The sequence below is a fragment of the Phyllobates terribilis genome, unplaced genomic scaffold (assembly GCF_046119375.1).
Source record: "Phyllobates terribilis strain yellow unplaced genomic scaffold, ASM4611937v1 Scaffold_1__5_contigs__length_1240528914, whole genome shotgun sequence".
Lineage (NCBI taxonomy): Eukaryota > Metazoa > Chordata > Amphibia > Anura > Dendrobatidae > Phyllobates > Phyllobates terribilis.
The window spans coordinates 534,538,664-534,555,506 of NW_027362761.1; the positions used below are offsets into that span (position 1 = coordinate 534,538,664).

A 16,843-nucleotide genomic window follows, 5' to 3' on the forward strand; every position below is an offset into this window, starting at 1 on the left:
GCAGCGCTCCCCAATATCCCAGAAAGTCAGCACAGCGACATGTCAGGAAGCGGCACAGTGGCGTCTCATTTCATATTGTGCACGCAGCTGAGCCCAGAGTCACGGCCCCGTATGCGAGCGATGCGCAGAACGCTGTACTATAATGCCATGCTTGCTAAAGAACATTTTCTTTTACCTCACCATTATTAAAGGGGACCCGTCACAACGTCAAAAGTGGCTAATTTTTACTCATTTTTTTCTATTCCCGCTGCTCTCTTGATTATTCTGCTTTTTTCTTTTCTAAAATCCGGAACACTGTCAGAGATACTGATCTTTTTATTTAATGCTGTGTTCTCGTCTTTACCAAGTGGGCGGTGCTCACAGGATGCTGTGGGGCGTGTCATTAGGCTGACATGAATTACTACCCTGTGAGCAGAGGCCAGAGGAAAAATGGCAGCAGATGTATAAGGCCCATAGCTTTAAAAGCATAAGGCAGATGTCAACTCCGTACCTTATGTTATTGACTTTTTACATGTATTGTTGACTATTTACTTACTACAGGCAGTTGCTCATTTTGTTTTATTCTAAGTTATGTTTGTTAAAAGGGTGGTCCGAAGTCAAAGTCCTTCTAAATCCTCATCTATTTAGTGCCATAATCTAAACTATTTTCTAATATACTTGCATTAAAAATTCCCCACGGTTTCCTCACTGCACTATCTAACTGCTTTTCTATTTTTTTCCCTTCTTCCTTTCTGAAGAAGCCTCGTTTGAGAATTCCCAGTGCATGCAGGGATACTCAAACGAAGCGCCATCAGGGGGCAGAGGCTGCGGTCATTGCTACAGCTCCTGCCCCCTCCCTGAAACAAAGTGTCATCAGTGATGCTCCTTCCAGGGGGCTGGGCTGGCTCTTGCACTGTCACTGCGCGCTGTGCACAATCACAGCGCGCACTCTGTTGTCGGCTCAGATCAGTAGTAAAAAGCCGGCAACAGAGCGGTGTCAGAATACCCAATGTGCAGAGACCAGTGAGGTCACCTGCGGAAGCTACGCTGGTCGCTGTACGCTGGGTATTGTGACACCGCTCTGTTGCTGGCTTGTTACTAATGATCTGAACCGACAACAGAGCACTCCGCTGTGATTGTGCACAGCGCGCTGGGATCCTGAAATGAGCTTCACTGATGACTCTTAGAAAGGGGCAGGGACTAGGTCACCTGACAACAACTTGATTTGAGTATCCCAGCATGCACTGGGATTCTCAAACAAAGCCTCATCAGAAAGGAAGTAGGGAAAAACATAGAAAAAGCAGTTATATAGTGTAGTTAGGGAAGAATTGGGAATTTTTAATGTAAGTATATTAGAAAAGTTTATATTACAGCACTAAGTAGATAAAAATTCACGATAAAATTTACTTTGCCTTTGGATCACCCCTTTAATGACCACAGTGTGCACCTACACATTGCACTTATACTAACATGTGTTCCAGCTTATTCCTTTGGTTTTATCTTTAAAAAGAGGCTGTCAATTGATTTAACTATAGCGTTCTCAACATGTCCCTGTGTAAACTGAGGTTTGGTGTTGTGTTTAAAAATCAAGTTATATTTGTGCACACACTATACACCAAAATGTCACTTAGGAGTCACGTAGGTGGTGCCTGTAAGGTTGAAGAGTCATCCTAAATTATCTCAGGCTACATCTGATGTATGCAGAGTACAGTGTGGCATTCTAGCTACATATGCGCAGCGTGTGTGAAGTATGCGCAGTACAGTGTGGCGTTCTAGCTACATATGCGCAGCGTGTGTGAAGTATGCGCAGTACAGTGTGGCGTTCTAGCTACATATGCGCAGCGTGTGTGAAGTATGCGCAGTACAGTGTGGCGTTCTAGCTACATATGCGCAGTGTGTGTGAAGTATGCGCAGTACAGTGTGGCGTTCTAGCTACATATGCGCAGCGTGTGTGAAGTATGCGCAGTACAGTGTGGCGTTCTAGCTACATATGCGCAGCGTGTGTGAAGTATGCGCAGTACAGTGTGGCGTTCTAGCTACATATGCGCAGCGTGTGTGAAGTACGAGTGTGGCGTTCTAGCTACATATGCGCTGTGTGTGTGTGAAGTACGCGCAGTACAGTGTGGCGTTCTAGCTACATATGCACAGTGTGTGTGAAGTATGCGCATTACAGTGTGGCGTTCTAGCTACATATGCGCAGCGTGTGTGAAGTATGCGCAGTACAGTGTGGCGTTCTAGCTACATATGCGCAGCGTGTGTGAAGTATGCGCAGTACAGTGTGGCGTTCTAGCTACATATGCGCAGTACAGTGTGGCGTTCTAGCTACATATGCGCAGTACAGTGTGGCGTTCTAGCTACATATGCGCAGTACAGTGTGGCGTTCTAGCTACATATGCGCAGTACAGTGTGGCGTTCTAGCTACATATGCGCAGCGTGTGTGAAGTATGCGCAGTACAGTGTGGCGTTCTAGCTACATATGTGCAGTGTGTGTGAAGTATGCGCAGTACAGTGTGGCGGTCTAGCTGCATATGCGCAGTACAGTGTGGGATTCTAGCTACATATGCACAGTGTGTGTGAAGTATGCGCAGTACAGTGTGGCATTCTAGCTACATATGCGCAGCGTGTGTGAAGTATGCGCAGTACAGTGTGGCGTTCTAGCTACATATGCGCAGCGTGTGTGAAGTATGCGCAGTACAGTGTGGCGTTCTAGCTACATATGCGCAGCGTGTGTGAAGTATGCGCAGTACAGTGTGGCGTTCTAGCTACATATGCGCAGTACAGTGTGGCGTTCTAGCTACATATGCGCAGTACAGTGTGGCGTTCTAGCTACATATGCGCAGCGTGTGTGAAGTATGCGCAGTACAGTGTGGCGTTCTAGCTACATATGCGCAGTGTGTGTGAAGTATGCACAGTACAGTGTGGTGGTCTAGCTGCATATGCGCAGTACAGTTTGGCGTTCTAGCTACATATGCGCAGTGTGTGTGAAGTATGCGCAGTACAGTGTGGCGTTCTAGCTACATATGCGCAGTGTGTGTGAAGTATGCGCAGTACAGTGTGGCGTTCTAGCTACATATGCGCAGCGTGTGTGAAGTATGCGCAGTACAGTGTGGCGTTCTAGCTACATATGCGCAGTGTGTGAAGTATGCGCAGTACAGTGTGGCGTTCTAGCTACATATGCACAGCGTGTGTGAAGTATGCGCAGTACAGTGTGGCGTTCTAGCTACATATGCGCAGCGTGTGTGAAGTATGCGCAGTACAGTGTGGCGTTCTAGCTACATATGCGCAGCGTGTGTGAAGTATGCGCAGTACAGTGTGGCGTTCTAGCTACATATGCGCAGCGTGTGTGAAGTATGCGCAGTACAGTGTGGCGTTCTAGCTACATATGCGCAGCGTGTGTGAAGTATGCGCAGTACAGTGTGGCGTTCTAGCTACATATGCGCAGCGTGTGTGAAGTATGCGCAGTACAGTGTGGCGTTCTAGCTACATATGCGCAGTACAGTGTGGCGTTCTAGCTACATATGCGCAGCGTGCGTGAAGTATGTGCAGTACAGTGTGGCGTTCTAGCTACATATGCGCAGTGTGTGTGAAGTATGCGCAGTACAGTGTGGCGGTCTAGCTGCATATGTGCAGTACAGTGTGGCGTTCTAGCTACATATGCGCAGTGTGTGTGAAGTATGCGCAGTACAGTGTGGCGTTCTAGCTACATATGCGCAGTGTGTGTGAAGTATGCGCAGTACAGTGTGGCGTTCTAGCTACATAAGCGCAGCGTGTGTGAAGTATGCGCAGTACAGTGTGGCGTTCTAGCTACATATGCGCAGTGTGTGTGAAGTATGCGCAGTACAGTGTGGCGTTCTAGCTACATATGCGCTGTGTGCATGTGGCAGGTAACGTGGCTCCAATAAAAGTGCATGCAGCCCTTACTGTATATTCATATGCCATTTTACTACTTCACAACTTTTCCGGTTTTGCTGTGTCATATATGCAGATCTAGTCTGCTGGCGTGCAAACAAGTGCAAGGATGCGGTGGCACCCTCCTAATATGCAAACACTGAATATTTAAAGAGATTCTGTCACGAAGATGCAAGGTCTGTAACCCAAGACGATCTGCTAACGAAACAAGCTTCTTGTATAGACGTCAATTGTCTAAATAGTCTTTGCCTTCTGGGCAAAATCAGAAAAAAAACAAATGCAACAGGGTTTCTGTGATGGTGACATCATTTGCATAAATCTCAAAGAAATATGTTTGGGAGTTTAAAAGGGAATGTGTTATCAGAAAAAAAAGAACTGTTTAAATCAGGTGTTTGAAATGTATTTTTTAATGTTGGGATTGTTGTTTTTTCTTACATATCACAATCTATATTAAAAATAATAATTATAAGTCACGCAATATTCACACTGGTGCTATTTTATCTCATTTTTTTTTTTAAATGAAAGCTACTAATAAGTTAGCAGCAACAGATTGACTCAAACCCTACAATTTGTATTGAAGCACCTAATGAGCATGTGCAAAGATCATTGTGAAGGGACAGGGAGCAATAGGGAAGCAGTGATATCACCTATTGTGATTGATGTGACCGCTGTGTATAGAGGTTTTACCAGTCATTGTAATCATTTTATCCAGGAAGCACAGATTTACAGAAGGTAACGCTACTGGGCCTGTAATACTTACCCACACTGTGTGCAGGAGAAGTTTGGGTTAATTGCAGCCACAGCAGTATTGTTAAGCAGGCAGCTGAGATAAGTTGGGAAGCAGGTGAGCGAACAAACAGACAGGACTGCCTGGTAACCAGAGCTTACATAAATCGCTTGCACAAGGTCCTCATTCACCTGATGAAAACCTCAGTACTAACAAACCCGAGTGATTGTACTCACCGCGCTTCACTGGACTTCACAGGATCTCCTAGACAAACAAAGTTCTCGATGTATCCAGCGCTGCAGTTGATCTTAGTCCAGTCTGGTTTACAAACATCCAGAAAGTGAGGCCTCAGGCGCCCAATAGTGTACTTGGCGATATCGGTCAGCGACTGGTTTACTGCAGCTCCAAAGATGAACGTGCCAATAGCTTTGTAAATCGTTGCTACATAGTGATTTCTGACAAAGCCGTTAGACTGCAAGCACTTATAAAATACAGACAGGACTTCCCCTAAAATGATCTGTAGGAAAGAAAAAAGGACACAGGTTAATACAATGGTCAGCGACTTCACGGACTACAGAAAATAAACTACAGATTGTCATAGTGAACAAACCAAGGCCAACCATAAGACGCTAAATGGACCACGGTACCTGAACAAACATGTTGAGTCCCGGGTCCAGAAAAGCCTACTCATATCATCAAATTGTCAGATTGTCATAGTGCTATAGCTATCAATTTGGCCTTGTATTATACGTATATGACTTTGTAAATAATATATAGCACATATAAAACACACACATTAAAAGGGATATTCCACTCATTTAAAAAAATGAAATGTATTAAAAAAAATCATTGGGGAAAAATTCCAAAATACTTTTAATTAGAAAAACACTATTTCTTTGCCTAAAGAGATAATCCCCGTAGTGGATTAAAATATTCACCATCTGTCCAAGAATGAAAAGGACAGGTGCCTGACAGCATGTGCAGTAGGGAGCTTGGACTCCTTTCATGTGTACAAAGATGTGCGCTCAGTGAATATTCAGAACTTTTACTGGAGATACCAGAAGTGCTGAGGTAAGAAGACGCTGCACACACTGCTGTCCACCCCTGTTCATCTTATATAATCCTGGAGATACCAGGAATGCTGAGGTAAGAAGACGCTGCACACACTGCTGTCCACCCCTGTTCATCATATATAAATACTGGAGATACCAGAAGTGCTGAGGTAAGAAGAAGCTGCTCACACAGCTGTCCACCCCTGTTCATCTTACATAATCCTGGAGATACCAGGAATGCTGAGGTAAGAAGAGGCTACTCACATGGCTGTCCACCCCTGTTCATCTTGTATAATCCTGGAGATACCAGGAATGCTGAGGTAAGAAGAGGCTGCTCACACTACTGTCCACCTTGTTTATTTGATGCAACACTGGAGATACCAGACGTACTGAGGTAAGAAGAGGCTGCTCACACTGCTGTCCACCATGTCTATTTGATCTAACACTGGAGATACCAGAAGTACTGAGGTAAGCAGGGCTGTGGAGTCGGTAAGCCAAACCTCCGACTCAGACTCCTCAATTTCCATGACACCGACTCTAACTCCCTCATACATGGCTCATGTTTATGTGATAAATTTACTGTAGCATAGATTCATCTCAGCTAAAAGTCTAGACCCTTAGATCAGGAATAGGACAGATATTTATAGGACATTTCATAACTTTCCCAAATTCTTAAGAAAAAAATATTCCCCACAAACTGCATTGAACTACTGAACCCAATTTATTATATATTTTAGGAGTTGGAGTTGTCCATTTTGGTGGAGTCGGTATAAAATGGACTCCGACTCCACAGCCCTGGAGGTAAGAAGAGGCAGATAAGATAGACATGGACATCAGTGTGAGCAGCCTCTTCTTACCTCAATACTTATGGTATCTTCAGTATTAGATTAGATAAATATGGACAGCAGTGTGAGCAAATACTGGAGATACCAGGGGTGCTAATGTAATAAGAGTTCGCTCCCACTGCTGCCCACCCTGTCTTGATAAATTCTGAGAGGCTGCTGTGACCTGTAGATCTATGCCATGTTAATCAGGGGTGGATTAAGAGTAGCAAGGGCCCTGGGCAGTTTAGAAGGCGCGGGCCCCCCCCCACACACACACACACACCTGATGTATCACGTGACATGTCACACGATCCCCTGTGATAGATCATGTGATAGTTCACATGAAATTAATTTGGCATAATATTAATATACTAATAATAATATTTTTTTACATTAATTGTATGACTTAATATTGAGCACAATTAAGTATGCCGACATCCCCTATATACAGTAGGATGACCCTACACACAATATGAGCTGCCACAATCCTCCCATACACAGCAGGAGGCCGCACGTAGCCATCTATACACAGCGGGGGGCCGCACGTAGCCATCTATACACAGCGGGAGGCCGCACGTAGCCATCTATACACAGCAGGGGGCCGCACGGCGCCATCTATACACAGCAGGGGGCCGCACGGCACCATCTATACACAGTGGGAGGCCACACGGCGCCCCCCCAGATACAGCGGGACGCCGCACGCAGTCACGCACACACAAAAATAAACATACACGCATAAACACATTTGAAACACAAAAATACATATAAAACAGATATCGCACAATGATATCCGCACGCACGCACACACACACACACACACTCACACTCACCATCCCACGGCTCCCGTTGTCCAGCTCCTCTCCGTTGGTAAGTAGCAGTGCAGGGCGCGCACTGCATGACGTCACACTAGCAGACAAGGCCGCGCATAGGGCCTTGTCTCCTAGCTGTGACGCGGCCGGGCCAGCACACAGGGAAGTTAACAGGTGCAGTGCTGGCCCGGCCGAAGGAGAAGCAGCGGCAGTGCGCCGCTGCTGGGGGGGCGGTCCGGGGGCCCTCCCGCGCCTCTGACTGCCGGTATGTGCCGCGTCGCCGCACATATTATAATGAGGGCAATCTGACCATGGACCCCCCGATGCCCCGGGCCCCCCGGAGCCCTGGGCGGTAGCCCAGATTGACCTCATTATAATCCGCATATGCATGTCATGCTAAGCTTTCTCCTACAGCAGAGGTACCTACTGCACATGCTCAGAGTATTCTTCTGCCGGAGAGCAAAATTAACACTGAGATTGTATTAATCACAAGGTATGATAGTAAAAAAAAAAAAAAAAAAAAAGCTAAAATATAGAAATGTGTAATATCTTTTTAGACCAAAATTACTCATTAATCTACTCGCTTGTGAATCTAATGTATCAGAAATCCCCCCCCAAAAAAAGTGTGCATTTTTCAGCTTTTACAATAGTAAAGATATACAATAAGGAATTCAACAAATAAGAATGTAAAGTTATAGTGAAATGTACTTAATCCGCAAACAATCAGATAGGAGCATATTACTGCATGATCAGATACATATACATGACTTATCTGTAAGATTAACGATACTTGCGGATTCAAGTGTGGTTTTTAATCGTACGAGTTATCTCTGCTCGTTCTTGTAATATAAAAAGTATTGTACAGTTCTATGCTAAAAAGAAGCACTAGAAAAATGAAATTATTGAATGACTGATTAAAGGAACATCATCACTGTGTAAGTTTGGAGGTCATTAAAAATGTGGTTGTGGGGGCACACATGAAAGGGGCAGGAGACCAACAGAATGTCTCACGAGAGAAGAATGTTGTTATCAGTGACACTTGATAGAGAACGTTCATTAAACCTTTTAATTTATTAGGTTGTTTCCTGGATAATAATGCAGTGGGCCACACGCCAAGTTTGTAACCGTTTCCCTTTTTATATCACATAATGTTCCAAACACTGACATTAATTTACTATGACATATTGAAGGGATCAGTGATAATTTTTTAAAACCACTTATAAGAGATTTATGGTTCTCTCCCCAACATTGATCCAGGTGGTTTCAGGATAATCAAGTGATCGCTGCAGGACCTGCTCTCTGCACTCATGGCAAACAGAAGATTTCGCCTGCATTTAGTTAGGCTTTTTCTCTTTAGCAGCCATTGCTTTTTAATGTAGAAGGACATGGTGTCCATTGATATGAGTAACGTATAAGTCTAAGTCATACAAGGACCACGCATGTCCATCTAATTGGGTCTTTCTGATGGCTCATAGATGGGGGATCTGAGCAGGGTAGGTCATATGGACAGAAATCATCTTCACTGGACAAACCAATGTTTTTATCTGGTTTTCTCAAGCTTCCACGCACTGTCAGAACTGTGATAGCTGCATTAAGCTACGGATGCAGCCCTTCAGTGGCCGCTGATGGGCTGCAGTGTTCAAGTGACAAACAATATCACAAGATCATATCACTCAGAACGGAGCTGGACCAGGAGGCAATTATACTTTTTCCTTATTGCATTTGGCGCATTCAGGCATTCAAAATTGCTTGTCCAATAGTGGACAACCCCTTTAAATGTTGATCCACAGAGTTGGCGTCATATTATATAGCAATCTCGAAAAGACAAGACAATTTTGACCTAAACTTTTAAAAAGGGCATCTGTCAGTAGGATCTACCCTCCTCAGCCGATTATATGGGCATGCAGGTCATAGAAAGTTGAATACCTTATTATAACTTGATATCTGCGATACGATGTGTAAATGAGCTAAGATCTATGGGCTGGATATAGAACTCCCTGAGAATCTTCCTCCTGAGCTTATTTTAAATGAAAGGGGGAGTTACCAGTGTGAGACATGTAATGACTGACAGTCTGCTCTCCTGATCTACATGTCTCACACTGGTAAATGTCCCTTTCATTTATAATAAGCTCTGGATGCAGATTCTCAGGGAGATTAATGTCCGGCCCATAGATCTTAACAGATCATTTACATATTAAGAAAAAAAAATTGATTTCTCTACAATAAAACATCAAATTATAGATATCACGGTATCATTTTATTCAGCTTCCTATGACCTGCATGCCCACATAGACGGTTTAGTCAAGTTGGTAGTACTGACAAACTCCCATTAAGGGGTTGTCTATATAGTGAATGACTTATTAAGGAATTACAGAAGAGGATCCATTAAGATGCTCATCAATAAAGTCTCTTTATCTGAAGGTCCCAGCACTTTCAAGCATTACCTTAATGGCCTTTTAGTTTCAATGGGCATTATGTAATGAATCATAGAATGGTAGAGTTGGAAGGGACCTCCTGGGTCATCTGGTCCAACCCCCTGCTCAAAGCAGGATTCACTAGATCATCATAGAATGGTAGAGTTGGAAGGGACCTCCTGGGGTCCAATAATGATTTATTCCCCCTGTGGCAGTGCAGCTGGTGGATTGGACACTTACTGCTTGTTTCCAGTACATTACAACTAATAACAGAATACAAATAGAGATCTAAAGTATGTCCTTGTAGACTGGTTATTTGATCACTTGCTTGGAATAGATGATTACTAGTGCCCTTGGGATGCATAGTAATGTGCTCCAAAACTATTTTCTGTACTTTCCACTGATGAGAGTACAGTAATATGCTGACAGCAGGTTGAAAACACAGTACATAAGTTATTCTTATCTTGCAGCTCACAGTAAGGACAAAAGACTGACTTGCACAAGCTGCTACACGCCATAACTGGGAGATACAGACAGACTGGACGCTCTTGTAATGCTTGCAAGAACTAGTTTTGTTTTTTAAGGATGCAAACATGGAAGGGGTTATCAAGACAGAGGTCTACTCAGCGAGAGTGGAAATTATCCAAACCCAAGAGAATGTTGGGTCTCTGGAGACCAATTTTTGGGCAGAACAAGTGGTGATTAATTTTTCCATCAGCTGCTCGACAAGATTCCTGAGCTGCAAATTTTCCATTTCAAAAATTGTAGAAAAACAAAATAAAACAAAAGCTTTTTCTCAGTCAAAAATGTTGGCAAAGCAACAGCTTTTATACAATAGATATAAAAAGTCTACACACCCTTGTTAAAATGCCTGTTTTTTAATCGTTTAAAAAATGATTCCAAAAAGAATAATTTTGGAACTTTTTTCCACCTTTAATGTCACCTATAATCTGTGCAATTCGATTAACAAACTGAAATCATTTTGAGCCTGGAAAGTAAAATAACAAAACTAAAATAATGTGGTTTCATAAGTGTAAACACCCTCTTATAGTTGGGGATGTGGTTGTGTTCAGAATTAGCCAATCACATTTAAACTCATGCTAAATAGTTGTTAGTGCACAGCTGCCATCATGTGCAGTGATTCTGATTAGCCTCATATAAAGTTTAGCTGTTCTACTAGGATTTTCATGACATTTTCTTAGTTGCATTTTACAGAAAAAGCCATGGTTTGTAAACGGCTTACAACACAGCAAAGGGATCTCATTGTTTAAAGTTACCAGTTAGGAGTAGTGTACAAATTAAATTTCCAAGGCATTGGTTATACCATGGAATACTAAAGACGTGATCAAGTGGCGGCTTACATTTGGCACAACAGGGACATTACATATAACTTCATGTCCCCAAAAAAATTGGCTAAAACACCAGAAGAGTATTGGACCATAAGACTGCCAAGAGGCCTACAGTAAGATTAAAAGAGCTGTAGTAATTTCTGGCGAGTACTGGTTGTGTACTGCATGTGGCAACAATCTCCCGTATTTTTCATATGTCTGGCCTTGGGGTAATGTGGCAAGATAGATGTTATTCTTTGTAAGAAAAGGTTTCCAAGTCCAGCTAGGTTTTGCCTAAACCTACATAAATTCTGCCAAAAGCAGGGGAAAAATGTGTTGTGGTCCAATGAGACCAAGGTTGAACTTTTTAGCCAAAATTCCAAAAGGTATGTTTAGAGCAAAGCCAACATTACAAACCACCAAAAGAAAGCCATACCCACCCATAGTGAAGCATGGTGGAGGCAGCATTATGCTTTGGGACTGTTTTTTGGAAGCTGGAACTGGGGATTTAGTCAAGGTGGAGGGAATTATTAACAGTTCCAAATATCAGTTAATTTGGAAACAAAACCTTCAGGCCTCTGCTATAAAGCAGTTGTGTTTTTCCTGATGGAGTTTGTTCAACTCTGAAAAGCGTAGTTTAATAAAACTATTGACCAGCAGCGAAGCAGAATTACCCATATACCCCTTTCTACTATTGCATTTACTATTGATTGTATTCCAGCATACGGAGTAGCAGCAGCTGGTATCTACATCTGCATAGGAGTTGTGCCTGACACATCCCAGCTAGGAGAGCAATACCACACCATCTACAATGTTTATTGCCTCGGTGATGCCCTATTGTGTGCTTTTGTCACTTTTTTAGCTATACTACAAGTTTTGTCTGGCAGTAACTTATATCGCTCCCATGGGCAGCATGGTGGCTCAGTGGTTAGCACTGCAGCCTTGCAGCGCTGGGGTCCTGGGTTCAAATCACACCAAGGACAACATCTGCAAGGAGTCTGTATGTTCTCCCCGTGTTTGCGTGGGTTTCCTTGGGATTCTCCAGTTTCCTCCCACATTCCAAAGACATACTGATAGGGAATTTAGATTGTGAGCCCCAATGGGGACAGCGATGATTATGTATGTATGTAAAGCGCTGAGGAATATGTTAGCAATATATAAAAATAAAGATTATTATTATCCCTTCCTACATTGACTGTGGTAATGGAAGAGTCTGCTTTGTATTTGTAGAAAAACTAACATAAAAAGCCAGAAATTGCAGCACTGAAGAAATTCATAAAAAGCTACAAAGACAACAAACTACGCAGATCAGCCTACAGCTAACAACCCTCATGCATCACATTATAGATAAGCTTTTACATTGTTGAACATAACTGTCCCAAAATAAGCCCTAATACCTGGGAGGGCAAAATCTGCACAATCAATTGCAACAGAATGACCCCAGAAAAATCGTCCTCCAAGGACCATGCCATGAGGAGAAACAGTAGAAGAAAACCTTTATAGGCAAAATATAAGGTAACTAACACCTACTCGTTAGATTACTAATCCTGGTAAATTATACAGCTTGGATAATCCATATAGTAGACAGTGATACAGACTTCCACACAAAAGTGCCCAGAGTGGTTCAAGCAGAGTAATAAATATGGTATAAAAATAGATTTTACCTAAATAAGAAATGCTTATCGCATCCACCAGGGAGGTAGTACTGCGTCCCTCCACCCTAACGCGTGTTTCGCCTTGCTTCTTCCGGGGGGGTGTCCATATTTATTACTCTATTTGAACCAGTTTGGGCAATCTTGTCTGGAACTCTGCATCACTTTCTACTATATGGACTACGCAAACTTTATAATTTACCAGGATTATTAATATAACCAGTAGGTATTACGGTAGTTACCTTGTATTTTGCCTACAAAGGTTTTCTGCTACTGCGTCTCCTATTGGCATGAGGAACCTTATTTTATCCTATTGTGTTTTATTATTGTTAAATAAAGATCATTTTCTACATTTAATAATTCTTGTACACTTGTTGACCCTTCGAGTACTATTTTTCTGGGGTCATTATGTTGCAAGTTTTTATATTGTGCAATATTCTGACACAGAAAAGGTCATATTTCTGTTACATGGCGGAGTACACGGAACGCTCAGCATTACACAACATTATGCAAGGCATTGCAGTAAAAGTCAAAGTCCTTTACATGATTTACAGATTCCTAGCAGTGAATTTTCATTATCCTCTATGTTACAGCGCTCACACCTACAGATTATAGGGGATTGGGATGATTTTATGAATGTGCTAATTGTACAGCTGGGTAGAAGGGTTCTTCTTAACAGAGTGAGAAAATATACATATACGTCACATAGAAAGCTATGTAATTTCAGGACTGATGCAGTATGTTCATGTAAAAAAAAAAAATACTAAGATCCCAAATGAATTGTGCAGAATGCCAAGTGTGAAACCCTACCCAAATTATCTATATTTTCCATAAAAATACGAAGTATATGATGTCGGCTGTAAGAAAAATCTTCCATGCAATCATTTGGACAAGGGCAAAATTATGTGATCTGTAGGAATTAAAAAGAAAAAGAAAAAAAAGAAGATAGCTTTATACATTTTTTTCTTTGTGGTTTTGCTTTTAAGGAGGATTTTGAGGAGACTAAGCTTCAAAATCCACATTGCATTTGAATAGGTTTTTGGTGCAGATTTTAAAGTTGATCAGTTTCAAAAGCCTTTAAAAAAAAAAAAAAAAAAGGTAAGTCCATACAAAGCTGTGCGGATCTTGCTCCAGATTTCCTTGCATGGTAGGAGTCCTTACAGTCCAATGACCGATAATGCCTCTGATTGGGACAGAATAACTTGTACAGGAGAGGATGTGTAGAGATTGTCCTCAGGGACCAGATAATTTTTTGTCTATTTATTTATTTATTTTTTTACATCTTTTGGTCTGCGGTAAACTATAGTGTTGCATTGCATACTTACTACAGATTTATCACCCAATGCAGTCTATGGGGAAAAATCTGAGATAAATCTGCATCATTTATGCAAGCAAAATTCTTTGAATGGGAGAAAAAAAAAAAAAAAGGTAGCTGAGATTATTGGTGCGTCAGCCAGTTTGATTGCTCTTAACTACGTTCCAAGATTCCTTCAGAAAATAAGGACTGAAAAAAAAACAAATATATTTACAGTACAGACCAAAAGTTTGGACACACCTTCTCATTTAAAGATTATTCTGTATTTTTATGACTATGAAAATTGTACATTCACACTGAAGGCATCAAAACTACGAATTAACACATGTGGAATTATATACTTAAAAAAGTGTGAAACAATTGAATATATGTCTTATATTCTAGGTTCTTTAAAGTAGCCACCTTTTGCTTTGATGACTGCTTTGCACACTCTTGGCATTCTCTTGATGAGCTTCAAGAGGTAGTCACCGGAAATGGTCTTCCAACAATCTTGAAGGAGTTCCCAGAGATGCTTAGCACTTGTTGGCCCTTTTGCCTTCATTCTGCGGTCCAGCTCACCCCAAACCATCTCGATTGGGTTCAGGTCTGTTGACTGTGGAGGCCAGGTCATCTGGCGTAGCACCCCATCACTCTCCTTCTTGGTCAAATAGCCCTTACACAGCCTGGAGGTGTGTTTGGGGTCATTGTCCTGTTGAAAAATAAATGATGGTCCAACTAAACGCAAACCGGATGGAATAGCATGCAGCTGCAAGATGCTGTGGTAGCCATGCTGGTTCAGTATGCCTTCAATTTTGAATAAATCCCCAACAGTGTCACCAGCAAAGCACCCCCACACCATCACACCTCCTCCTCCATGCTTCACGGTGGGAACCCGGCATGTAGAGTTCATCCGTTCACCTTTTCTACGTCGCACAGAGACATGGTGGTTGGAACCAAAGATCTCAAATTTGGTCTCATCAGACCAAAGCACAGATTTCCACTGGTCTAATGTCCATTCCTTGTGTTCTTTTGCCCAAACAAGTCTCTTCTGTTTGTTGCCTGTCCTTAGCAGTGGTTTCCTAGCATCTGTTTTACCATGAAGGCCTGCTGCACAAAGTCTCCTCTTAACAGTTGTTGTAGAGATGTGTCTGCTGCTAGAACTCTGTGTGGCATTGACCTGGTCTCTAATCTGAGCTGCTGTTAACCTGTGATTTCTGAGGCTGGTGACTCGGATAAACTTACCCTCAGAAGCAGAGGTGACTCTTGGTCTTCCTTTCCTGGGGCAGTCCTCATGTGAGCCAGTTTCTTTGTAGAACTTGATGGTTTTTGCAACTGCACTTGGGGACACTTTCAAAGTTTGCCCAATTTTTCGGACTGACTGACCTTCATTTCTTAAAGTAATGATGGGCACTCGTTTTTCTTTACTTAGAATTTGCATTATGGCAAGAAAAAAGCAGCTAACAGTCTATTCAGTTGGACTATCAGCTGTGTATCCACCAAACTTCTGCACAACACAACTGATGGTCCCAACCCCATTTATAAGGCAAGAAATCCCACATATTAAACCTGACAGGGCACACCTGTGAAAAACCATTTCCGGTGACTACCTCTTGAAGCTCATCAAGAGAATGCCAAGAGTGTGCAAAGCTGTCATCAAAGCAAAAGGTGGCTACTTTGAAGAACCTAGAATATAAGACATATTTTCAGTTGTTTCACACTTTTTTGTTAAGTATATAATTCCACATGTGTTAATTCATAGTTTTGATGCCTTCAGTGTGAATGTACAATTTTCATAGTCATAAAAATACAGAATAATCTTTAAATGAGGTGTGTCCAAACTTTTGGTCTGTACTGGACATCCCAATATTGTCAATGCAGAGATGGGATACTATAGCAGGAGCAGCAAGCCCTGATGTTTCTGATTTATGGATTTTCTCGAAAACTTTCCCTTCCCTCCTAAAATAAAGTTGGCTTCTATTGTTAGGAATATTAGTCTTTTCTATTTATGAGACAGCTGCCATTTTACGTCCCAAAAAGGTTGCCACCCTAATGTAAAATCTGCCTCATTATACGGCAATATGCACTTTTCTAGCTTTGGGCTTCGGCAGTTCTTAGTCAACAAAAGAGGGGGCAGTGGGGACAATCTTTATACTAGTATCCCAGTTTATATCAGAGACATGACAACTGTGATCTATTTGCAGTTTGTTATATTAAAATAAAAAAAAATTAAAAATAGTTGTCTCGTGAGTAGCTAAATCAGTGACTAAGAGGGGCAGAGCCGCTGAGCTCAGCGATTGGCTGCCGTACTCTTGACGTGACGTCAGCAGTGTAGACAATACCTTATGGTGCAGTAGCGGAGACTCAGCGAGGGAGAGACAAGGGTGTTATTTATTTATTTCTTTTTTAAACCAAACGGCGCCCATGGACCAGGATTTTCTGAAGGGGGAAACCCCTTTGACTTACTATTTACTGTGCACGTCATAATGAGCATTAGGGGCTTCACACAAATGATTGATCGTTCCCCATCACTTACATTGTTGTTGGCAGCATATCCCCTCTTCGTGAACCGGGATGTGCTGCCGACTAAGGATCACTTTTCTTTCAACATAAAAGATGCAATCAACAACACAATATGCATTTTCTGGTCTCCTTTATAGGCAGGAGTACACATCGGTGTCCTATACATTTCTATTATTTTTTAAATTACTTTTTCTTTTTTTTTTAAATGAAAGCTCTTTGGTTGTCCTGGACTGACATTTTCATGGTTTATTTGTATAAACAATCATGAATGTAACATGGTTGGGGGTCCGACAACCTCCACCACCCCCCCATGATCAGCTGACAACTGCTTGGGC

At 42.2% G+C, this 16,843-nt stretch overlaps 1 protein-coding gene across 2 annotated transcripts in view; it reads right to left on the bottom strand.

Moving 5' to 3' along the window:
- PLPP1 (phospholipid phosphatase 1) overlaps nucleotides 1–16,843 on the bottom strand; it is a 117,709-nt gene that overhangs the window by 37,001 nt on the left and 63,865 nt on the right. For both annotated transcript variants that reach the window (XM_073680343.1, XM_073680344.1), the window contains exon 3: nucleotides 4,852–5,132. In XM_073680343.1, the coding sequence (XP_073536444.1) occupies nucleotides 4,852–5,132 (281 nt within the window). The remainder of the gene's footprint in view (nucleotides 1–4,851; nucleotides 5,133–16,843) is intronic.